This window comes from Lissotriton vulgaris, unplaced genomic scaffold (genome assembly GCF_964263255.1).
Source record: "Lissotriton vulgaris unplaced genomic scaffold, aLisVul1.2 SCAFFOLD_508, whole genome shotgun sequence".
NCBI classification, from domain to species: Eukaryota; Metazoa; Chordata; class Amphibia; order Caudata; family Salamandridae; genus Lissotriton; species Lissotriton vulgaris.
In genome coordinates, this window is record NW_028245501.1 from 549,988 (window position 1) to 576,763 (window position 26,776).

Below are 26,776 nucleotides of genomic sequence, written 5' to 3' on the forward strand. Positions count from 1 at the left end.
AAGTTAACCGTGCAAAGTCCTAGGAACTCCACTGATGATGGTGAAACTGAAGATGGAAGCATCATCCTTGTTTGAGGCAAACAAAAGCAAACCACATATGTCCGCCTAAGATATAAATCAAGAGACAGGGGTCAACAGTATCAAATGCAGAGGACACATCAGACAAGGGCACGGCACCGGCGCCGCCACTGTCGGCAGACACATAAAGATCAACGACAGCTGCTACTACCACCACCTTTGTGGTATGCCCAGGGCGGGAGCCACCCTAAGCCTTTTTTATTTTACAGAGTTTTATATAGTGAAAACTTGACCTGAATCGGGTATCAGAGCGTTTTACATAGCACCAGTTGCATTACATGAGGACACATTCATTTTTTTTTGTTAGGCACGGGGAGATGAAGGGATTTGCCCAGAATCACAGGATGTTGAGCATCGTTGCCAAGACTCAAACCCAGCTCCCCAGATTCGAGGTCGACCGCTCTAGCCGTTAGGCCAACTCCTCCCCCCATTGTCACAAATACATTGAGTTCCAGAAAGGAGCAGAGCTGTATAGCCATAAGAAGCTCAAGAATCTCTGCCAGAGTCTGTAGGAGAGATGAGTGGATAGGGCAGAGGGACAAAGAATCGAGGACTGCTTCTTTACAAAAAGGCAAAGCTGTGAATTGTAATGATGTAATCCATAAATAAGAACCTAACTTCAAATTGCATGCAGCTTTTCCTTCCACCACAGTTGCCACCTAGGTGCGACAGCGGGGATCCGTGATCCGCAACGTCAGGACTTCCATCTTCATCTCTATGCTGCTGCCCTGGCAACAGGTGTCAAGTAATATCTCTTTGCAGAAAGCTCATCCCTTTGGCTGTGATATTTCTTCTGATCCAGTCGAGTTTCCTTGTTCAAATGTCCCACACCCGATCTACTGGCGCTCTACGAGTGGTGCACTGCACGGAGTTCAGCGTGGTGCACGGCGTCCAGGATCCAGCCAGTTTCAAAGCCCTTCCCTTCATTAACAATGATGTGGCAGCATGGTTACCAAGTAAAGAGCTGGGGCTGGGTGAGGACACACAATGTGTCAAGACACCAACACGGCAAGGAGAGGGACAAAATCAAAAGCAGAGGAGGGAAAAAACAAATGGTGGCAGTCATCGTTCGAATCAAGCCTCTTTACAGTGTCCCTCACCTCAACACCATGTCCTTTGGCCGTACTCTGCTGTGAAAGCCTTGCCCGGGCATCCACGGTCGGCTCCACCCCACACACACTGGTAGATCTCTGCTGGGTCCTCAGCACCTCCCCGTAGTCGGTGGCGTCAAAGTTAGTCTTCCAAACCATGACCTGTTGGATAACAGGGACGGGGTCACTTGTGGAGCAGACCAATGGATAACAGAGGGACGTGGTCACTTGTGGAGCAGACCAATGGATAACAGAGGGACGTGGTCAATTGTGGAGCAGACCAATGGATAACAGAGGGACGTGGTCACTTGTGGAGCAGAGCCAATGGATATCAGAGGGGCGTGGTCACTTGTGGAGCAGACCAATGATAACAGAGGGGCGTGGTCACTTGTGGAGCAGACCAATGGAAAACAGAGGGACGTGGTCACTTGTGGAGCAGACCAATGGATATCAGAGGGGCGTGGTCACTTGTGGAGCAGACCAATGATAACAGAGGGGCACGGTCACTTGTGGAGCAGAGCCAATGGATAACAGAGGGGCGTGGTCACTTGTGGAGCAGACCAATGGATAATAGAGGGACGTGGTCACTTGTGGAGCAGAGCCAATGGATAACAGAGGGACATGGTCACTTGTGGAGCAGAGCCAATGGATAACAGAGGGACGTGGTCACTTGTGGAGCAGACCAATGGATAACAGAGGGACGTGGTCACTTGTGGAGCAGACTAATGATAAAAGAGGGGCGTGGTCACTTGTGGAGCAGAGCCAATGGATAACAGAGGGGTGTGGTCACTTGTGGAGCAGACCAATGGAGAACAGAGGGGCGTGGTCACTTGTGGAGCAGACCAATGGAGAACAGAGGGACATGGTCACTTGTGGAGCAGACCAATGGAGAACAGAGGGACGTGGTCACTTGTGGAGCAGACCAATGGAGAACAGAGGGAAGTGGTCACTTGTGGAGCAGAGCCAATGGATAACAGAGGGATGTGGTCACTTGTGGAGCAGAGCCAATGGATAACAGAGGAAAGTGGTCACTTGTGGAGCAGACCAATGATAACGGGGGACGTGGTCACTTGTGGAGCAGACCAATGATAAGAGGGACGTGGTCACTTGTGGAGCAGACCAATGGATAACAGAGGGATGTGGTCACTTGTGGAGCAGACCAATGGAGAACAGAGGGATGTGGTCACTTGTGGAGCAGAGCCAATGGATAACAGAGGGAAGTGGTCACTTGTGGAGCAGACCAATGATAACGGGGGCGTGGTCACTTGTGGAGCAGACCAATGATAACGGAGGGGTGTGGTCACTTGTGGAGCAGACCAATGGATAACAGAGGGGCGTGGTCACTTGTGGAGCAGACCAATGGATAACAGAGGGGCGTGGTCACTTGTGGAGCAGACCAATGATAACGGGGGGCTTGGTCACTTGTGGAGCAGACCAATGATAACGGAGGGGCGTGGTCACTTGTGGAGCATGTCTAATCCATTGCAGTCCAAGGTGATGCCCCTTGAGAAGATCGAACAGTTGCCGTCACCAGATTCTGAGAGTTGGTGGCTCTTGAGATCCGCCCTTCCCTCCTTCAAGCACAGCGCACTCACCTGTTCATCGGAGCCCCCAGAAGCAAAGGAATCCCCCACTCTTGAGAAGGCAACACAAGTAGCTGGTCCCTGCAACACAAAAAGAGTTCATTAGAAATGTTAAAGGCAGTATAATGCTCAGCCTAGAATGATGCATAACATGCTTTAAACGTGTTGTGTCACAGTTCGAATCGAACAGCTTCATCGCATCATCAGACAACAAACTCTACACCTTCAGCGCACTCAAATTTAACATTAGAGAGCAAGACGCCAGCAAGTACTGCAAATACTGGGACCGTGGATGAAAGAATCTGGGTTTGTGGACATTTCAACCACACGTGTGACTTTGTAGAGCGCACATCTGCCACTGCACCGGGTTCTTCCTTAGATGTACCTTCAGGGAAAGAAGCGGGAACATGGGTAATCTCAAGGGGCATGGGGTGGCCACTGGGGAGCCAGTGAACCCCCACAAAGTTGCACCTTAATGGATAGTCCAGTGAACCCCCACAAAGTTGCAACTTTATGGATAGTCGCAAACTGTCCCAATGATTTCACTCTCAATTGATTTACCTGGAGTTAGGGCTAGAAAAGTAGAAGGTAAGGGTGTAAAATAGTTGCGGCCAGCCAAGCAGCCCAAACTTTCACAGGTAATTATAAAGAAGGGTGAAGATGCTTTGTCCTATTGAATGCAAACAAAACTGCAAACTTTTCACCTGAGAAGAAAACAGTTTATGAATAAAACTATACATGGAATCTATGATGTCTAAATGCACATGCACAGTTAAAAGAATGTTTGTGAGTTCCTAGACGTTAAGGAATCTGAGGAGATCACAGAAAAAATTACAATTGCTAGATGTTCTTTTGCAAGCCTGGCTAAAATCAAGGAAGCTAGAAGAACAGATCTGTGTACAAGCACTGACGTTAAAGTGAATAGGCACTGATAAAACCAACAGGTCTGCTGCTGGCTGCAGATCTTAAGGCTTCACCATGGGTTGAATTCCTAGTGATAGGTTTTGAATGAAAATGTTCAAACAAGACGGATAAAGGTTGCACATGTGATTGTACAGGAGGTCACTTCGAAGTGGCTTTTGCAATAAAGTTTTACAAAAAAACACTGAAAGGCAGCCAACTACATTTCACATGCAGGCATTGACTGTCTTTCAATGTAGTTTATTTTGGCAAGAAGCATTGTTAAAAGCACTGGGGATTTGGGCTAGCTTTGCTCGTAGGTTGAGTTCCTGGTCTCCGCAAGTATTGGTCAAGATTTACGATGCCAAGTGTGTGTCCCAGACCTGATCTGGTTGTGAGATGATGGGGTATGCGAAGACTGATATGATCTAAGCTAACAAAAATACATTTTTAAGGCGACTTGCCCTGGTCCCGCCATGTACCCCGGCTTTTTCAATACATGTTGAACTTAGAATTAGGTTTCTGCCGACAGTTGCTCTTAGCCCCCTGCTCTGCTGGGTTCAAGTCTGGAGCGGGGAGGATCTTTAGCTGATCAGACTGCCTCTCGGATTGGTGGTCCCTGGAGGGCGTGGGGCACAGAATCAACTGCTTAGCCTATGGTAAGCCAGCATCTGCGGCGCTAGGGAGAGCGGATGCTTACCCAACACCTCATTCCTATGGTGGCTCTCAAAGAGGAGGAGACTGTTCCTATCGGTATTTTTGCGGTAGAGAGTGGTCTTCAACCCGTCCGGGTTGAGACTGATGCTAAGGTCAAGGAAGGGGATGGTGGAATCTGATATGGTGCCTGTGAATTTAAGGAAGGGATTCTGCAGGTTCATCCATGTGCAAAAGGACTCGCAGGTAGTGCGATCTCCTCTCCATAGTAAGAAACACAATGCCAACAGTCAGAGCACTTTGTGGGGCCTCCCTCCAGTGACTGGGCACTACCCTTGCGGGGGCTGTGCGGTCTGTCTGCAAACTCGACCTACCAAGGAGATTATGCTCACTGAGAGTTTTAAATGGCAGTTACGCAAACATACTAACTGCAACAGTACCAGGTGTATCTACCTCATCACCTGCCCCTGTAACAAACACTATCTTGGGATGACCATGAGACAAGTGAAATCACGCATCATGGAGCACAAAAGTAACATCAGGTGTCTCAAGACACATACCAGGCTGTATGAACATTACACCCAGCAGGGCCATCAAGCAGACAACATACGCTGGGTAGTCTTAGAGTCCCATCCTCATCTCACAGTGGGCACTGTTCAAAATCGAACAGAGATGGGTACACCGCCTCCGACTTGACACATGTGGCCTCAATGACTCAGTACCATGGTCAGCACTGTCTCAGTAATTCTTACCCAGCTGATTCCACATTCTCACTAACCCCTATGATGTGTAATGGCTCTTCTTCCGCCCCTAAGATGGCCGCCCTGTTTAGACGACTGTCATCACTGACGGCTGCGCTATAGTGTTCTGAAGCTTTCAACTCTGACGCATGCGCAGTCCTCCGTTGTAGCTCCGCCCCCACGCGGACTCGGCGAGAAAGGAGCTACTTATACTCCACATGGACGCTGGTTTTGTTACCAGCTGCTCTGTCCTGACCAGATGGTGGGGGTAGGTGTTAGCGGCGCTGACCGCACGCCATCCGGGTAAGTTTGCTTTGATACTCTAGAACGTTCTCCCGCCCCGTGAACCCAGCCGGTTTCAGTTCATGCTGGGCGCGGTTTTGCCGATGGGACAGAGGGTGATCCCACACCTCCAGTTGAGCGACGCGGTCCTTCGGATGAGAGTGCTACCACTGTTGGCGTCTTTCAACGTGCGCTTCTGTTGTGCCCTGGACGCAGTTTTGGCCGGGACTGGACCCTGCTCCCCAGCGATCCCCGCTCGGGTACGCGGTGACAGCCTCTGCTGATTCAGTGTTTAGGTGCCCACTTTTGCTCATGTGTGGCCCTTGGTTCACTTGGTTCCATATGGCTACAACAGCACACAAATGGTCTTTCCGAATTCCCCTCACCCCGTCGGCAACTTCCAATCTGTGAGTCCTGACCCACGACGGGCTTCCATTGCTGAGCATTATTCATTGCTCTCTTCTTCATCTTCTCCCAGGTTCCTGACCTTTACATGCAGGTCCCACTGGAGCAGACTGCGGGGCTCCTTAGGATCTCCCTTAGGGTAAGATAGTTTACCTTGTGCCTCCACTCCCGTGCCTCTTGTTTAGCGTCTGTTTTACATTTTTAACCTCATATACCGTTAACCACTTTTCCCTCTGAGGAGGCACCTGCCATTTTCTGTGCAGTCACTGTTCCTTTCCATCCACGAGAATGTCTTTGATGGTTTTGTTTGAGTGACCTTGTAACATAAACAGAACTATCACGATGCATTTTCCGTTATGTATTTCCTTTAGGTCACCCAAACTCAGCAGGACTTCTTTGCCTGCCATTATACGATCCCAAGGTTTAAGGTTGTATGAACACCCTTTTCTCACTGTGTAGTATGTCTCACTAAGGTCCTGACGAATTGCCATCCACGCAAGAAACATGTTGATCTGTTCAGGGGGTTGTAGGTATACAGCTTAAATACTACCCGTAGCATATATCTCTCCTCCCGCCATTTTAACCAAGGGCGTCAGCCACGTCAATAAATTTCATTGTGGACTGACCCACCTTTTTAATCTTCACCACTTTTTTCACGACTACACCCCTTTTCTTCCCGCACACCCGCATGCACCATATGGCCGGAACAAAAGATCTCCGATAAAGAGCCCCTTTACGGGTGCCCGTCACACATTGCAGCGCCAGTCTGACGAGGAGCAGAACCCATATGATGAAGCATGACATCTAGCTTGCTAGGTGTGTGAGGGTTTTAGTTCCAACAAGGGTATTCCCCTTCTTTGGCTTTTCTCTCCCTCTCTTTACACGCTTCACTCGACATACTCTAGTTTTCCACTACTCCACCTTGGGGAACTTTGTACATTGTTTTGTGACATTCTCTCAGACACGTACACTGGACCCCGTTAAAAATTGTCCCTTTAAGGTTCCTTCTGTTGTCATAATAGGGTAATTAATGTACCAGGAGTTGGGACCGTAACGCGCAAGATTAGAGTCCCGGGTGGGGTTAGATGGGCGCATGATTAAATGATTAGAATGTTGAGACGCAGTTACCAATCAAGCAGTAGGCTGGCCGTACTCTTGCGGAGCCACGGAGGTAGGGTGGAGGAGAGCACTCTAGGGATTAAGAAATGTACACAGACTAGACAGTACCAGTATGCAAAGTAGAGGGCCCGCGGAAAGCTTGCACATTAACCATAACAAAATCACAAAGAAAAATTATCCATTCAAATAAAAAAGGATAAAAATGAAATAAAAAATAAAATAAAAAATATAAAAATACAAATGTGAAATATACAGACACTATGGGTCTTTTGCGTTTCAGATAGAGATCAGGAATGTCAGTTTGTGCAATATCCACAGTAGGAGGACCGATAGAAAGCATAACATCAAATAGTAAAGGCAATAAAAAATAAAATAATACCATAGAAATACGCCACACTATGTCATTAAAAGATTCAGTAAGTGATCAAGAATGACTGATCGTTCACTATCACAGCACATCCTCAGTCAGGCACTGCAGTGAAATTGCCTCAGACTGGCTTCCCATTTTAAAGCCCGTCAGTGTGAATGTAGTCCCTTTTCACTGTTGATTACCAGTGTCTTGAACAGGCTCCATTTTGTAAGCACCCAGGGTGAAAAGTAGTCCTGCTTTAATGTTTATTTACATTGTGGAGGAGAGGCACAGCTCTAAATGGCACAAGCAAGCGCCATTTTAAAGGCAGGCGTAGAGCCAAAGAGTATCTGAGAAGGAAGTAAACTGGCCTGCACAAGGCAGAGAGTGTATCATCACCCCCCCTCCCCCCCCATGGCAGAGAGCGTCTCATCATCCCCCCCAAGGCAGAGAGCGTCTCATCACCCCCCCAAGGCAGAGAGCGTTTCATCACCCCCCTCCACCCCCCCAAGGCAGAGAGCGTCTCATCACCCACCTCCACCCCCCAAGTCAGAGAGCGTCTCATCACCCCCCTCCCCCGCCCCCAATGCAGAGAGCGTCTCATCACCCCCCTCCCCCAAGGCAGAGAGCGTCTCATCACCCCCCTCCAGCCCCCCCCCCCACCCCCAGGCAGAGAGCATCTCATCACCCCCCTCCACCCCCCAAGGCAGAGAGGGTCTGATCACCCCCTCCCCTGCCCCCAATGCAGAGAGCGTCTGATCACCCCCCTCCCCTGCCCCCAATGCAGAGAGCGTCTGATCACCCCCCTCCCCCACCCCCAATGCAGAGAGCGTCTGATCACCCCCCTCCCCGGCCCCCAATGCAGAAAGCATCTTATCACCCCCCTCCCCCGCCCCCAATGCAGAGAGCGTCTTTTCACTCCTCAGATCCCGGTACCTGGCAGTCTTCCCAGGGACGATCTGGAACCTACCACTGGCCCCGGCTGCAGCACCCCCTCCGCCGCCCTCCCCACGGTCATGACCTACAACCAGCGGCCTCCTAGTAAAACATGCTGAAGTCCCAGCAACCACTCCAGGGGTCATGACCTAGAACCACTAACCTCTTAACATCTTAACAAGGCCCTCTCCACCACTAACTCAGGCCATGGCCTAGAACCAGCAGCCTCCTAGGAAGACATGCTCAAGTCCCAGCAACCACCCGCTCCCCCGGCTACGACCTAGAACCAGTAACCCCTTAGTTAGGCCTTCTCCAAATAACTGCACCCGCCACCTCCGGTCATGACCTAGAACAGCTCCCGGTCTCTGCAATCGCCTACTGATGAGCAAGTGCTCGTCCAACACGAACCAGCAAACACCTAATTATGCCTTCTCCGGGTACCAGCAAACCTGCCCCTGGTCAGGACCTAAAACCACTAACATAAGGCTTTCTCCACCTCTAACTCCGGTCATGAGCTAGAACAAGCGGCCTCCTAGTAACACCTGCTCAAGTCCCAGCAACAGCCGAGAGAGGTCTCCTCTTGGAACCAGTGAGACCTAGTTCAACAACTAGCAACCACCCATTCTGGTTTTGACCTAAAAGTAACATCATAGTGCGGCCTTTGTCCAAGTGCAAGCAATCGCCTACTCAGGTCGTCACCTAGAACCAGCACCGGCTAGTGAGGCCTTGTTTAGGAATCAGCAAATACTTCCTCTAGTCAGGCCTAGACCAGAAATGGTGTAGAAATCCCTTATTTTAGAACCCCAAAGGCCTTCAGCATGGATTCCACTGTGCCTCCTGTCACCTCCAGCAAGAACTTTCCCTCACAAGACCTAAGCAACAAGCTCTTGGAATTCTTCTGTAACAAAATCACCTCCTTATATGGCAACTTTGACCATCACAGGACACTGTCTCATCGCAACTCCATTTCCCATCACAGCCAAAGCACAAACCCTGAAGTAGTGCAGTGCCGTCACAGCTGTAACAAGCATTGGCATAGCCAATAGGTCTCACCTTTGGGACCTTAAAAGTGTTTAGTTATCCAGCACAATATCCTTGGTTCAACAACATCAAGTGTTGCATGGCTAAACACATAAAGTCCCAAAGGCGAGACTTATTGGCTATGCCAATGCTTGTTTTGAGTGAGTGGCTCGTGTAGGTATGCCACTGTGAGGTAGAGGTTCTGCAAGTGCTTTTACAGGAGCCCCTGTGACATTGCGCCTCTTCAAAATGTATCTTCGGTCTGCTGTAATACTTCTAGCCCTTATTCCGCACCCAATACATCCTTAAATGTCCCATGTACAGCCAGGGTTGACACTCCTATTACTCCTGCCCTCCAGGGACACTTTACCAGTTACGGGTGGTGGTTGACGTGGTGGTGGACGTGGTGGTGGTGGATATGGTGGAGGTGGTGGACGACTATTGGGTAGGAGGGTGATGGCAGAATGGGGAAGGAGAGGAGGATCTTGAAGGGGGCACTTGGGAGAGCAGAAAGAGGCCGAATTTTAGAAACAAAGAAGCACTAAAGAAAAGAAAAGTGCACGACTGCCATTGTTCACTATTCGGCTTAGCAGGGCTCGAAAAATCAAAAAAATGGTACTAGTCCTGCAGGTCTAGTACCTTGTAAAATCTTCTTGACCTAACTGCAACCGACTTGACCTCCGTCTCTGAAAGCGGAGCAAATATGACAAGATATCAAGGTTTAAAGGCATTATTTATTGCTCATTCACTTTATGAGCAATAAAAGTGCCTTTAAATCTTGTTATCTTGTCCCATTTGCTCCATTTTCAGTGACAGAGGACAAAAGGGCGAGTAGGACCTAAATACAGCTCGCCCTCATTAAATTTAGCTCGCAAATGCGAGCGGTCGAGCGAATTTTTCGAGCTCTGAAGTGTTTCACGGCGTAAACAAGTGGGCTTCACTTTTCAAGCACTCAAACTCGTGCTTGTGGCGGCATCCACCTTGCGGGAGCGAGCAGCGGCCATATGTTTGTAATTAATGTGGCCGCTCCGCAAGATGGATGCCGCCACATGCACGAGTGCTTGAAAAGAGAATATCGATGGCTAAAGGCCCTCCTAGAGCAACGCATGCGGGCTGCCTAGGCGAGACCTACAAATTGCTGCTCCCATAAAGAGCATCCACTTAGGGGCCCCATCTGACCCTTGATACCTTCATCAAAGGACTACTACCCGTCAGCTAAGCCCTAACACCCCTCTTCAACGCCTCCATCCGCTCAATCACATTCCAGGACATCTGGAAACATGCCACCATCAAGCGCCTGCTCAAGAAACCAACTGCTGACTCAGCCACGCTTTTAAACTGCAGATCCATCTCCCACCTACTATACCTGGCAAAAATCTTAGCGCAACTTATCAACCGATGTCTCACAGATCACCTCAGCAACCACCAGGTACTTGATGCCATGCAGCCCGGATTCAGGCCTAACTATAGTATAAAAACAGCGCTCATCACCCCCACAGACAACAAAATGCATGATTCTTGACAGAGTAGTAAGTATGTTTACTACGCAAGAATAATAAAAATCGTTGATATACATTACATTATACAAATTAACTTACACAAATTAGATTTGATTTTAAAAAGGAATAAAAACCACAATATAGTACAGGCCGCTTAAGATAGAACTTTGCGCTTTCAAGCAATGAGTGAAAATCAATAGTGACAGTTTTCAAACAGATAATCCTCCATGAATACGTCTTGTAATGTCATAAATGCTAAGAGAAGTGCAACTAAAACACGTTAAACACAAGAAACAGGAAAGCACACCACATACAGGAAGGCACACCACGGAGGAGACGGCACACCAAGTTATACTCATGTAAAGCGCTCGGATACCTCCGGGTCTAGCCAGCGCTATATAAAACCTTTCAAAATCAACCACGGGGGAGACGGCACACCATATTTCAGCAACATTTCACATAATTATGTGAAAAGTTAAATAATTATGCAAAATACAATTTTACAAATAATGGAAAGAAAAAAAACGCGCAGCAGTGCGATAAATGGCACGCAAGGACACAAAGTAGCATAGAGGCATAATTTCAGGAATTTTATGTAACAAATATAAAAAATCTTCAGATTACGCCAGTGAAGTTTAGATTACTCCCAGGATTTAATCAGAATGACAACTCTGCCATTGCAGAGTAGGGACACTTATAATCCTGCTTTTTTTGTCCTATAATCTCCGAGTCCCAAAGCATTTGCTCTGAAGTCCTGAATAAAATTAAAATCTAAATCCAAACACAACTATGAGGAAAGGCCTTCTACCAAAAACCTGTGCTCTGGCGGGACACAGACTAAGGCGGATACACCGGATACACCATCTCGCTAATAAGAAGTGCAAGTTAAACTGCAAGATTTGTTTTATTACCTTTCTTACTCTTTAGCCACTTTGTGAATTTCTGAACCCAAACACTAGGTATTTCCTCTCATGTTGCCTTACACAGAGGATCAAAATCATGGTGTTATGTTTTTCGCGGATGGAGAAGTTATTTAGGGTCAATAAGTATCTTTCTGGGGTGCTCCACCCTCCTGCACAGTCCTCATCTCTTGAGTATCCCCTGGTGCCAGACTGGATCTGGGAAACTTGTAATGGCTCTCCACTGCCGGTTGGTAGTTTACCTCTGGCCTGCAATCGGGGCCACTCCAGACACTACATGACTGGCGCCCAAACCAATAAACTGTAGCAAACGCGGCAGTCAGGATTTGCACTGACACGCACCTGTCCAACTGAGCAATCAAAAGAGACTGCAACCTGAACCGGACAATCTGTGGGTGGACCAAAAGGGAGCCAGAGGTGAAATTCTGGCCATCATCAACTGAAGCTGGAAGGAGCCAGCAGGTAAATCACTACCTTCTCCATTACTGAATAATTGGTGGCATTCAATGCTTATTGATCATTATTTTTTGTAATAATGTTTGTCCTTTGATTTTTTATGAATTTTGAATGCGATGTCCAGTTACCACCTAATGTCTTGTCTTGTGATTATAGTTTCTTTTTTTAATCATAACCTTTTGCTACAAAGGATTCAAATGAAATATTCACTCCTTGCACTTTGTTACCAAGGCTCCCACTTGTATAAATATGTGGAACATGATTAACTTATGCTGAAGAAGTTTCATTTTTTTTTTAACAGAAATACATAGGTGGATAGTTTATGATGGTTTTTCTTCCGTTAAATAAAAGCATGTTTAGCAGTAGATGAAGACGTGTAGTTACAAAAAGACAAAATTGAATATAGAGGTCTGCCACTCAAATAGGGGCGATCAAAGGTATACCTTCCATAGGGTGTGGTAACGCCGGCTCACTTTAAGGAAGATAAAATATTTATAAAGCAAGAAAGAAAATGATGGTAAACCATACAGGCGAGCGAGGGAACACAAAGGACAGTATTCCAAATAAAGGGCAGAGGCACGGGATACGTCTAGCCACCCATGTTTGGGTAGCGGACAACTGTGTTCCATGTGGCCAGTCTTTGGCCAGGCTTCTGATTGTCTGGAATGCGGCGGCAAGATTGCGGACCGGCACCAGTCACCGCTGTTTTGCAAAACCTGCTCTTCGCTCCCTGCACTGGCTCCCAGTTCAGGATGAGTCCACTTCAAGGCCTTATGTATTGCCCTTAAATCCCTAGAAGGGAACGGCCCCCTATCATCAAAACTTTGATTCGTCCGCATAAAGCCTCCAGAAACCTTCGTTCAGACGCACTTCACCTAGCTGTAGTCCCCAGAATCAGGCTAGCTAGAAGTGGGGGGGGGGGAGGGGGCTTTTTTTGTACAATGCCCCCAAGCTTTGGAACTCCCTTCCATTGCACCTTCGTAGAGAACCCAATCATCTCATTTTCCGAAGGCATCTGAAGACTTGGCTCTTCCCCTAATCTCTGGTCCCTTTCCTTATGAGTGATCAGCGCTGAGACACTCCCGGGTAGCCATGCGCTTTACAAGAACCCTCTTCATTTCATTGGTATTGTATCTGTTGAGTTGGAGGGCGACAAGACTGTGTGCCGCTGCCCTATATGTTGTGATTGGTGCATGAATACCAGCAACTGCCTGTCTGTTGATGGGTCAAATCATTCACATCCTTAAACACCCATTGGGAAGTCCTTCTGAAAAGTACATCTTGAATCACCACGAGTAGTTCAGCTAAGTTTGGTGATGTGGTTTTAAAAGGAGGTGAAGCACGTATGTTCTCACATGCACACACACGGTCTTTATTTGTAAGAGCAAGCATTTTAGCAGGATAAAGAGGCTTTACATTTTTTTTTCTGGGAACTGGTTTACATTTTGGAAATCCGGAGTGGTCATGGTCTGAATGTGGTCCTTCTCCTCAATGAGAATAGTGGGAGTAAAGCTCTTGCTATTTGCGGTTCTTGAAGCGTCTCTACCCCGTGGAGTGCAGTGATGCGCAGTTAGCTTAATGATCCAAGGGTAGCTGTCCCTTTGTCAATGCATTTGGACCTTGAGAAGCAATGAGTTTGTGTGGACTGGAACGAAGGGCCACGCCTTGTCTCATTTCTAGAACTCGTTTGTCCGACACCACCTTTTTTAATTGCAGAGGAAAGACATCAACTGCAGGGACATCTAAGAAAAGGACACTTCAGGCAGACCCTTGCATCTATAGACGGACACCGAATGAAGCGGGGTGACGGCAGGAAGGCGGCACCATGCAGAGGGTTACTTACATGAACACTCATACACTTGAGAACACATCTCCGAATACCTACTAGATAACCTTACAGAAGAAGAAACAGGGACGCGGACATTTACCGGTTACCTTCATCTATGACAGTGAAGGTTCAGGACACACCACAAGAGTGAAGCCGATCGCCTTGGAGAAGACAAGTGAGAGTCACAATCACCAAGTGCTTCAAACACACCTCACAGCAAACAAACACTGCAAAACATACAAAAATTCACTGTGTTCACCTGATGGCCGTGGAGAGTGTACAGCAACCTTCCCTCCAATAAATCCAGGATTTTCAGGGTGGAGTCATTGGACGCAGTGATGAGATAGTTCCCAGAAGGGTGGAAGGACAGACTGTTCACCGCTGCGCTGTGCACTAAAGAAAGGAAATGAATCTTTGTTAAACGTGTGGCATCACGTGTGCGCACCATCAGTTTATCCCGCTGTCCATGTGAAACCTCCAAGCATACCTGGTCCTTGACAAGCATTAGGAGGATTGAGACGGAGCATGGAGTTTGATCAACTCACTAAAATATCTGGTCTACCCACCTTATAACCACACATCCATGGAAGAGAGCACAAAGGTCCACATCCAAGGAAGAGAGCACAAAGGTCCACATCCAAGGAAGAGAGCACAAAGTTCAACTGCGACTGGGTACAGGGGTTTAGTTCCAAAAGCCTACGCTATGCTTCAATGCGTCTACTCAATGAGGAGGTACCCCGAGGAAGGGCTAAACAAACCCCTCCAGAATAAAACTGCAAGAAAGGAATCCAGGCCATCAAGAAAAGGCCAATACAGGGAATCATCACAAGAGTTTCTAGAATGTTTAGTCACCTTGTGGGTACCCAGAGCTACCTATAGGAGCCTCACAGACAGACCCACAATGCATGGACCTCAACGCAACAGTCCTCAGCATTTCACAAAAACATCCTTCTCTGCCACCATTTTAAGAGAATGACAGTAGAAGCCTTGAGCACAGCTCTACTGACGCAGTGAGCGGTATCTCCCGTTTAGGCTGGGAGAAGAACACAACATTTCTGAAGTTGTATAGGGAGAACACCACCAGTTATACGGCATATAATACACTCCTTAGATGAGGACAACAGGAGACGCTGAACCTTGCCTCAGATCAAAGAGCCGAATCAGAGCTACCTACTCACTTCAGTCAGTTAGTAATGCTTCCTGAAAATCTAACCATAGAAATCAAAGGGCACTTATCCTCTTCCACCCATGAATGCATGGAAATGATGCAAGCTCGTTTTACAATAATTTGTTTTAGAATTCAGGCTTTCAGTTTGAGAGGCCCGTAGGACCCTCCGTTGGGCAAACTGCAACTACGTACATCAGTAAATTACATTTTTGAGCCACCATTTCCAGTAAACGACAAGTCACTACACAGCAACTGTCAGTGTAAAATGGCACCGCTCAAGTGAAATATTCATCTAAGCTAGCCCAAGAGGAGGGGCAGGAACAGAATGCAAGTAGAACTTAAGGTCTGTTGCAAGAACACTTGACCAGCTTGATGCAAAAACTGCGCTCCGAGGGCTTCCACTCTCCGCGGAAGACACTATGTAGAAAGGTTTGCACGAGAGGAAAGCCGGACCAGGGACTTTACCCTTTGCTGCACATGCAAGTGCTGTCCATAAACACTGAACACACCTCAGGTACACAGGACTTTTAATCAAAAAGAACAGCCACGCATGCTCCTTGTCTAATGTCAAAACAATTGAAATCTGCAAGATGAAAACCTATTCTCCTGGTCGCTTACACACAGGGTTCCCATCTCACCTTGATAATGCTGAAGCAGCTTGTTCATTCGAACATCCCACACCTTGACGGTATTATCCGTGCCAGCGGAGGCGATGCAGGTCCCACTCGGGTGGAAATCCACATAATTTACAAATCTAAAAAAACCACACAAAAAACACACTGTTACTTTCTTAGTTTTTTAGAAGATGTGTTGCTTTTCCATTATCATTTGGATACAAAAAAAATGAGTGAAGAGACAGGAGTTTGAAAAAGGAAAAGCGCGTGGGTCTTGATGCGACATCCACGTTCTTATGTTGTCTGAGGAGGATTTACATTTTCTGGGTTTGTTTTGTGAGGAATATGTTTATTTTGTGAAATCTCAGACCACTCCTCTTTTTGGTTCCATGCTGTTGACCATGTCCCGGTGCCAACAGACCTGGATTTGAACTCTGAGAACATTCTCTTTTGTCTAAATTGGAAAAAAGGACATTTTGATGAGGTGAGACATACCCACAACATGATAACCTTTTGGATTAGGGGGTGTTTGTATGTTTCCCTCTGGGACTGGGTGTAAAATGTTGTTTAGTTAGTCCCCATTCCTGCAAGCAACATCTGATACCATGATCCTGTTACTGCATACATCTAATATTTGGATACATCTGTTTGCATTGGGAGTTTGACATCTCCTCACTTATGGAATATAGGATATTGTTGCTTTATTTAGAAGCGCTTTGAGACCGGTCGGTGAGTTGGCGCGATATAAAACCCAGATACAAATACAAATACAAACGTGAACTGAAAACCCTTGGATCATTCTATTCTGGACCTCTGTGCTGGAACCACAAGAGACTGTTGAGGTGAGATTAATGGTAGTTTTTTGGCCCTCTTTGTTGGTCTCCAGTGTAGGGCCTTCTGTTATCTCTGGATAGATGCACACAGAAACATTCCATTGTATCTTTTGCTCACAGCAGCGACTACCCTCAAGCTTTTATATAACTTATAACTCTCCACACACTGTTCCATCTGCGATATACAGTGAACATGATAAATGTATCTGTAGATGCTTTGTAGCTTTGTCTGCACAACCAGGTCACATATTGCTCAGTCTATCTCCCTCTCTCTCCTTTTCTTTTCACCAAGTTTAATGAAAGAGAAAAAAACTGTTTACACTTTTCTCCCTATACATACGTGTAATAACTGGTGTGAATTTTTGTATGTAAATATACGTTTTCACCTCATTTTAACCCTTTGCATGCTGCCTCGATTCTGCGCCTGTGCAGCACTTTTATTGAGTGGGCGGGTTCATGACGGCCCCCAGCCGTCATCAGCACACGAGCACTGTAGTGCATGACGGCTGGGGGCAGTCATCAGCATGCAAGGGTTAAGTAAGTGGTTATAATGTAGTCCACAAGTTTTTGTGGTGTTTTTATGTATACGTGCTGTACATGTTACCCCCTTCTTTCTTTATGTCATCCAATTGAGTATGTACGATATCCAAGCAATGCCTCCATACTACTACTCCTCAGTCCTGCCAGACCAGTTAGATCAATCGGGGTTATACATACTTATATATGTAGAGATGATGTAATATCTGTCTTGTGGGGTAGGACTGGATTCCATACTCCGTCCCTTTTGATTGTGATTTTTGAACAACCTGTTGATCTTTTGTATTTTGTTTTGTTATATTTTAAATGTTGTCTAAATAATGTACCTTGTGAATATTTATGTAGTATGTTTTACATATTTGTGTTGTATGTTTGCATACTTAGTTTGTCTTTTATATCTGTACTTTTTTCAGCCCTGACGAAGTTCCAATGGAACGAAACGCATTGGCTGAGGCTTTTGAAAGATTGGAGGAAAAAAATGGTGGGTTGGGAAGAGGTTCAGTTGAACAGACCGGTCTAAAGATCTTTCCTGTATATCAGCGGAGGATGAGGTCATTCAAGGATTTCACAGCGAGGTAGGAGAAGGAGTGTCCTCCACAGTTGCTTTGGCGGATGTGGGGGTGTGCATGAGGGAGACATAGGTGGATGACCGCTATCTGGAGGGTTGGTGGAAGTTCATGCTGGTCCTTGGTTGTGCTCGGCTCTGTAGGCGTGGATCAACATTATGAATTGTCATCTCTTCTGAGTGGGGAGCCAGGGGAGCTTGTTGAGGTGAGGGGTGATATGGGGCCATCTAGGGAGATCAAGGATGAGTCTGGCAGCTGAATTCTGTACGGTCTGCAGTCTCTTCAGGGTATGCGTGGTGATACCTACGTAAAGTGAGTTGCCGTAGTCCAGCCAGCTGGTGACTATGGCTTGAGTGACTGTTAGTCTTGCTGCTGGCAGGGAGCCATTTGAAGATATTTCGGACCAGGCGAAGAGTGAGGAAGTAGGCAGAGGCGACCACATTGATCTGGCGTTTCGTGGTGCAGAATAATGCCAAGGTTGCGGGCATGGTCTGATGGAGTGGGGGTGAAGGTCCTAGTTCGGAAGGTCACAAAGAGTCGTTACAAGGGGGGTGTTGTTCCCGAAGATCGGGAGAGAGAATGTGGCCTAACGGCTAGGGCGGTCAACCTCGGAGCTGGGGAACCGGGTTCGAGCCTCGAAAGGGACGCTCAACATCCTGTGATTCTAGGCAAATCACTTAATCTCCCCGTGCCTAACAAAAATTAATGTGTCTGTCTGTAATGCAACTGGTGCTCATGTAAAGCGCTCTGATACCCTCAGGTCTAGTTCGCGTTATATTAAACTCCACAAAAAAAAAAGAAAGATCAGCACTTCCGTTTTGTCTGTATTGAGTTTTATCTAATAAAAGAAATCAATGTGGGAGAGAGAAGTTAGCGTCCCACACAACTTCCCAAAACTTAACAGTGAAAAATCAATGGGAGTGGATTAGTATAAAACAAGAACCAATAAAACAATTGTAAGAATCTTAACAGCTCCGTTCTGTCAGAGGCAGATTTTCCTCTGACGTTCTTTGTAATTGACCGACACATCACTGGGTCTGTCCTCCACCAGGAGGAATTGTCTCGAGCATCAGACATCTACATCTGGAAAAACCAGGTCAGCAGGTTTCAGGCTGCTTTGCGCCTTTGTGGGGCAAAGGACAGGGTCTTCTCTAATCCCCTATGAAGAGAATATGTCTACAACCAAGGGAAAATATCCTGAATGTTTTTTAGAAGGGATCTAAAACTAGACCTATGGTCCGGACGAAAGACACTGACCCAAAAGGGTGCAAAGCAGGCGGAACCCTGCGGGCCTGGATTTTCCAGATGTAGATGTGCGAGACACCCAATACTCCTCCACTCGCATCTCCTTTTCATTTGATGAGAACACTGCCCTCATTTTAATTAATAAGCCATATGATTTTGGACGTAGGATGTATTTTTAAGTACATGGATCCTAGATCATCTTGGGTACAAGAGACAATTCCTCCTGGTGGAGAACAGAGCCAATGATGTGATGATCAGTTACTAAGAATGTCGGCGGTAAACCTACCTCTGACAGAACGGAACTGTTGGGGATCTTACAACAATTTGGGTGTTGGCCCTTTTTTGATACACTTCCACTCCCATTGATGTTTCTGTGTTGAGTTTTAGGCAGCTGACTTTCATCCAGTCGGCGACGCTCGTCATGAATCTGTGGTAGTTGGCCATCATGGTGGAAGGGTCTTCTGATAGCAAGAGGATGAGCCGGGTATCGTTGTCAGATATGATGTTTAGCCCAAGGGTTCCAACAATGTTGGCCAAGATGGTCATGTAGGTGTTGTACAGTGTAGGGCTGAGGGTGGGGCGTTGAGGGACACCACAGATGTTGTTCTTTGGTCCGAGGTGAAAGGAGGAAGGTGGATGCTCTGGGTTCTTTCAGTAAGGAACAAGGTGATCCATCTGAGGGCGTCCCCTCAAATTCCAATGCAGTGAAGCCTCTTGATAAGAGTGTGGTGGGATACCTTGTTGAATGCTGCTGAGAAGTTGTGGAGGATCAGGGCCACTGTTTCTCCCCGGGCAAGGAGGGTTTGGTATTTTCGCGGTGACAGCGATCAGGGTGGTTTCAGTGCTGTGGTTGGTGCGGAATCCAGATTGGGTGTGTTCAGAAGATTGTTGTTCTCCAGGTGTTCCGTGAGTTGGCAGCTGATAGCGTTTGAGGATTTTATCAGGAAAGGGGAGCAAAGAGATGGGACAGTAGTTCTTGAATTCGCTGGGGTTTGTGGACGGTTTCTTGAGAAGGTGTTTGACTTCGGCATGTTTCCATTCTTTGGAAAACATGTCCTTGTTAATGGCTGTGTTGAAAATGGCGGTGAGGTTGTTGCTGTCAATCTTGCTCCAGAGGTCAAAAACGTGGTGGGGGCAGGGGTCCTTGGGTGCTCCTGAGTGGACGGAGTTCATGATGGTTGTGGTGTCTTGTGTGGTGAGCTGGTCCCAGGCGGTGAGCAAGTGGTCCGGGTTTGCATCTGTGGGAGCAAGGAGACTGAGGATGTCGGCAGTGGTTGGTTGGCGTTCAAAGTTTTTGTAAATGGTCGGGGATCTTGTTATGGAAGGAGTCCGCAAGGTTGTCGCACAATTCCTGTGAAGAGGTGATGATGATTTTGGTGGCTGAGGGGTTGGAGAAAATATTACTATTATTTGTGCACAAAGTAAAAAAAACTTTTTTTTTTTTAAGATCATAACTACCTGATCTAAATATTCCCTACAGCATATTTGCACACAATAGCTCTAGGTTTATTAATTCTAGTCTGGCATGAAATCTATGCATTGGGCCATGGTAACATGAATGCTGCAATGCCTGAAACTATAGGGCTTACAAACCCTAGTAACGCACTGTCATTTTCTAACAAGTAGAAAAGAATTTGCCAACTCATGTGTCAATAATCCAATGTCTTTCTAATGACCTGTTCTGGATAATGTACAAAGAAATGTAGGTCAGAATATAGTTGCCTAGATACCTTCTTCTAAAAGTATCACAGCCTAAATATAGTCTACAAAAATATCACTTCATTCATAGATTTTCTCTAATTTCTATAATGGGTGATGTTTTGTAAGAGATTTACAGGTCACAATATTTTTCCATGCAGTCATCGCCTCATGCTTTCAAACCCTGAAGATGCTTAGGAAGATTTTCAAACGGCTCCCAATCAGCACCTGGAAAACAGTCAACCACACCCTGGTCATAACGAAGCAAGATTGACTGCGGGAACACCTTCTATGCTGGTATCGACATAAAAGACACACCAGAAGGCTGCACACCATTCAGAACTCAGCGGCCAGAATCCCTTTCAATCTCCCACTCCGTACTCACATCACGCCACACCTGGAGGAGCTCCACTGGTTGCACTCAAAAACAATCAATTCAAACCCCTCGCCCACACTTTCAAGGCGCTACATAACACTGGCCCAGCATACCCCAATAATCCTGTTTTCACAAACCTTCCAGACACCTCTGCTCGTTCGGACACCTACTTTAAAAAAAATCCACTAATACGGAAAAACAAATCTGGCGATTACGTCCTCTCCTACATCATTCCTAAAGCGTGGAATGAACTGCAACTACACACAGGAGCCTCCTCCTCACTTCTTAAATTCTGCAAGAAGCTGAAGAAGATCTGGCTATTTGAGTAGTCCCACTGGGACGAAGGCGTGGCTAGACACAGGCCTGCTGAGCACCAGAATACCCTCCTGGGTGGTGGTGCTCTCTACAAATCTGCAAAAGACAATATCATTTAAATGTTACTACTTTAAATCAATTTGCCGCATGAAGATGCAGAATTTGTGCATGGCTAGACCATAGTATGAAGGCAGCACAGCATTTTAAAATGTAAAATTTCCATCTTGGGAGTTATATTATTAACTTCACTGGGCAATAGAGCATTTGTGTCAGACGATAGTTGAACAAAATGCGGGTATCATAGCACATAGGATGCATTAAACAGGTCGTATGGTATGGGTTTCTCAAAGAGGATAAGTACAAACACAGGAAAATGAATCCAGTAGGGTTAAAGAATGTTAAGGACATAATACTAATTCCACCTGAGGGCACACTCCAAGCAGGTTCTTCTTAGGCTTTAGAACAGCACAAAGAAGAGGTACAAACAATATCTTGTAACAATACAAGAACCAGAAATTAAGGAAAGGGAGTTAGCCCCGATCATCCCCAGATGTGCTTATGTACTGGAGTTGCACATCTGCACAAGAGGAGACCTCACTGGATCACCACTGCATATCTCAGCATCCTTCACAGAAAGTGACATCACTGGGCATTCCCAGCAAATGGCGGACACAGACTGTTGGGGTCGGGAAGGACCTTGGGCTAGAACCTCTGTTCCACTGAAACTAGCAAGGTAAGATAAAAGCATGAGCCCCACCTGCACCACCCGCCAATCCCGATAATTATGCCAGATCTAGACGACCCGGACACTCACATAGAATTAGCACAACACATATAGACCCAACCGTGTACACATCCCACTAACTACCAAACAAAAGCTACAGAACACACATTACAACTCAGTCTTATTAGTGGTAAACCACGGTATAGGTTATTTGTATCCAATACTAAGATAGTCGTTTCTAGGTGGAATTCAAATTATTCTTTGTACATTGGACACAACACAAATTAGCTACCTTAATATATTTTAGTATTGTTGTTGTTATACTGCTTAATGCCCTTCAAGCATTGTTGACTTGACAAAGATTTGTAGACTAAGAGCCGCCGACATGTGTTTCACCCTCTGCGATGCGCAAGCATGGAGCTTTTTCACCTTGATACACCAAATAGTAACACTGGGTCTTGATAAGAGTCTTTGGAAAGTGGTCTGAGTGGCTGACAAAATATCCCTGTGCATCCAGGGCGAGCAGTTTTCCAGTATTCGATTTCTGGGAAAAGCCTGGTCTCAGAGTATCAAGAAGAAGCCTGTATTCTATTGCTCGCTCACACAATGCATCTTTCCAGAAGCTCTCACGATAGGCCAGATACCACCCACTCTAACAGAAATGAAAACTACACCCTGATGACCTCGCCAACTACCAGCCCATCACTCAGATACCATTCCTCGGCAAGATCTCTGAGAAAGCAGTCTATGTTCAACTTCAAGATCATATCAGAGTTAATCATCTTGTGCACGACTACTACTCTGGCTTCAGGGCACACTGCAGCACGGAGACTGTTACCATACACATCGTACACCATGCCCTCCTCTCTACCACTGAACCCTGCTTCCTGCTACAGCTAGACTGCTCCGGTGCCTTCAACACAGTTGTCTATCAGAATCTTATACGCACCCTAGAGTCTCTAACGGGATTTACTGGTAATGTCCTTCACCGGCGCCCCTCCTACCTCTCTAACCTCACAATCACATGAGCACCTCCAGACCACAAAGGAGCCCCAGCACCTGCAGAGTCCCCCAAGGTTTAACACAGTCTACGGTCACCTTCACCCGTTACACGGAGCGGCTTGGTGCACTACTCGCAGATAACAGCATCATCATTCACCTTTATGTCGATGATACACAACTGGACTCCAAGGACTCCTCTGCTTCAGCTATCCAACCCCTCAAAGACCGCTTCCACGTCATCCAGACATGGACGACATCCAGACATGGATTTGCTGTGCCTACCAAAAGTTAAACCCAACCAAGACAAAATTCCTGTCATTTGCCAAGAACAAACAACAAAAAACAGTGCACACCTTGCTCAAGGACATGAAACCTGATGGCTCTGAACCCAAACATTCACTTGGATTCACAGTGAACACCAAACTCTAGGGGCACACTCCCAAAACGCCGGCCTGGTATCAGCTCTCTCTTCTAAAGAAAGTCAAACCATTTCTTCTAGAGAGTGAATAAAGAGCTGTTGTTCAAGCCATCATACCCTCACACGGTTACCCTCAGGACCTCAAGAAATAGTATCACATCACCCATATCCAGATGGAACGCCACTGGCTCCTCTTGCCAGCCTGTACCATCTTCAAAACCAGCAGCATCATTTGCAGAGCTGTCACGACCAGCACTCCCGCTTACATTGTAGACAAGCATTCCGTCTCTGGCTCTTGGCACACAAAGACAGAACACCAGACTAAGAATTGCAAAAAAGAACATAAATTGGCAAGCCTTTTCCATCTGTGCACCAGGATCTGGAACAACATCCCTGTATCCACCAGAACAGCCTCAACAAAGGTACAGTTTGGAGAACCTCCTTAAAGAACACTACATCACAGGGCATTCACAGTTCACAAACCAGCTGATGCTCCTACCGCTCGTTGACTTTAATACCGCCTAGGACCAGGTACAGTGCTCTGCAGCGCACGGGCTCGGTTCCCGTATGTAAATATATACATACATGCATACATAGCACAGGTATAGAACAAACAGGGAAGCATGAGAGTAGATGGTTTTACCCTTAACCTACATCACAAAAACGACTGAGAAAAAGGTCTGTATTGTGGCTTCATATAAAACCAAATATAAATTTCCAACTGAGAAGTGGCAGGTTTCAGAGGCAAAAGAAATGACAGATCGAGTAAGAAGGAAGAAGTCTCTGTACACAAACTATAAAAGACAGGTAGTGCGAGCCCTACATTTAGCGTTAAGAGAGGCTTGAACTAAAGACACTCAATAGAAGGCCTTTCTTCAAGGTAGCAGAGCATTCATGAAATTATAAGGAAGAAAAGTGATGGTGTGGTTTGCAAAGGAAAGGATGAGAAAGGTAGCAATTCCTGATTTGGGTATAAACAAAGAAGACGTCAGCAAAACGTAGACTGTGGAACATTTAGGACTGACGACCACAGTACGATTACATTTAGAATACACATACAGACCGAAGGGAACACAAATACGGCACAGAGAGGTTTTCTAAAATAAATATTTAGATACAAAACATGATGCATTGAAAATTATTTGAGAGAATTTACCCTAAGGAGATGTAAGAAATTTCTGAATTACCAAACGTTCAGATGGCAATTGCTTCAAAGGAAGGAACACTTAAGTATAGATTAAGTTGAAAGAGTCAGGCAATGCAACTGTTCTTGGGGCTAACAGATTAAACCTGGGAGTCCCATCTTTATGGATGAAGAATAAGCGGTTTCTTAATTGTTACATAGATTTGACTTTTTGTAATGTAATGTGGAAAAGCTCCTTTTTTTCGCCCAGTGATTACCTGGTGCAGAACATTTTGAATGGTGCTGTAATTACAACCAATGCGTAAAGAGGTGTTTTTGTATGGGTCACAGAACATCAGGGCACAACTAATCGAGGCCAAGTATATGGTTATAATAAAAAGATGGTGTAATGGAAAGCACATGCTCCAAAAGGTCCTTCCTCTTCGGAAGTATAGGGTAGTTGTATGGCTGCTCAAGATGGGATCATAAATAGATGGCGAAGAAGAAAGCACGTGGCCCAAATGTCCTTCCTCTTCAGATGTATAGGTTAGGTATATGGCTGCTAATATTACCTTAACCAATCAGTAAAACAGGAACAATTCTATGCACTGCTCTGCCGTTTTGAGAAAGCCTTTTTGTTCGCTTTGAGAAAATGTGATGTGGTGGGAGATGGACTGAGCACTTTGAGAGAATCGGGCAATGATCATGATGGATGTAGATCTCCTATGGCAGGATGACTGTTCGTTGATTTTATTGTACGCCATTAGTACTGCATGTTACAATCACTTCGAGAGGATCAGGCAGTGAGGACGGGTGAAGACCTTTTGTAGCAGGAGTATGGTTTGTTGATTTCATTGTACACCATTAGTACTGCATGTTTCAAACACTTTGAGGGAATCGAAGGAATTGCATCTTGATACTGATGGATGCCGATCTATTCTATTAAGACTATTGTTTATTGTACGTTATTGGCATTGCATTTAACATATGTAAAAGGGTTGCAGTAACGTTTATGTAATATTGTTCAATAACATAACAATAAATCGATAAGGAGAACGTTGCTGATGCTTTAACCATCTGTAGCTTGTACTGCTGTAGATTCCCATACTATGCATACTCCTGTCATCTAGTTTTTAGAACAGGCATTTGCAAGTTGTTTTTCTTAAAAGAAGCAGTCTGTGTTCTCAAGATATCTTGTGACTCCTACCCAATCCCACAATGCACCACGACAAGGACTCAACCTCTGATTAGGGAAGCAAGAGAACATGTGTGTACAGTGAATCAATATGCTCTGCACAGACTCAAAACAGTACTTTCTGCAAGAAGCAACAGCTAGAAAGCATACAGGAATAAAGTCTTCAAAACAGTGTGACCAACCAACTCCTCTTACAGACCGGCAAATTCGCGTAATAGTGCTTAGTAGCGTTACAGAGGTCGGTTTTCGGTACGTTCCTTAAAAAAGCCATAGTTGCAACTTTTTCCTAGTGGAATGTACCATGGACACAGCACGCATGTATTCATTTCATTATCCGTCTCTCAGTACCAAACGTCAGAATGAAATGAGAGGCTTCCCAAAAGCAAGTAACAGTTGCTTGGTTTTGGGATGGTTTTGTCTTATTGGGGTCATACATTGGTGCCCTCTTGACATTTAATGTCCCCTCTAACTCGAGCTTAGGATGTGGAAAGAAGGTGGGGAAACTTCACGGTCTGATTTACATGGAAAGGGGTTAGCAGCTTGGGTGGAAACCTTCGGTTTGTCCTGAGGACAGATCTGTCTTTCTGAGCTTGTATAAAACGTTCTTCCACTTTGAGCGCCTTCAACTCACCTTAGGGAGGTGATTGCAAGTAGGAAGGCTACCTTCAAAGGAAGACACAGGGCAACACAAGAGCGTAATGGCTCACAAGGTCCCTCAGTTCTGTTGAATACCACATAGAGGTACAATGTACGTGGCTGGATTAACTCTTAAGTCTCTCCAAAGAAAACTTTGAAATACAGCAATGCTGAACAACAAAAAATGTGTGTTGTGTGTTTGCTGCCAAAGTCTCCAAGTGTAACTGAATTTAAAGGCATGCTCATCCGGCTATTTCAAAGTGCAGGAGGTAACAAATAATAGCCTGCACCATGGCCATTTCCTTGAGGTTTGGGAGCCCGAGCAGGTCGCAAAATTAGAAGGTCCAGTTTGATGGGTAACATTTTGTGCAGATTGACAGATATTTCTAGTAACCATTGGTGTCTCGCCCAAGTTAGTGCGACCAGAATGAGGGCCAACAACACTCGCCTCATTTCTCTCACTACA

General features: G+C 46.0%; 1 protein-coding gene across 1 annotated transcript in view; it reads right to left on the reverse strand.

Annotated features, from left to right (window-relative positions):
* The window catches only part of POC1A (POC1 centriolar protein A), a 152,316-nt gene that overhangs the window by 47,621 nt on the left and 77,919 nt on the right, over positions 1 to 26,776 (reverse strand). Inside the window, exons 6-9 of the mRNA XM_086949094.1 lie at positions 15,667 to 15,782; positions 14,120 to 14,253; positions 2,765 to 2,833; positions 1,179 to 1,331 (exon numbers count right to left, since the gene is read on the reverse strand). Coding sequence (XP_086805220.1) covers positions 1,179 to 1,331; positions 2,765 to 2,833; positions 14,120 to 14,253; positions 15,667 to 15,782 — 472 coding nt within the window. The remainder of the gene's footprint in view (positions 1 to 1,178; positions 1,332 to 2,764; positions 2,834 to 14,119; positions 14,254 to 15,666; positions 15,783 to 26,776) is intronic.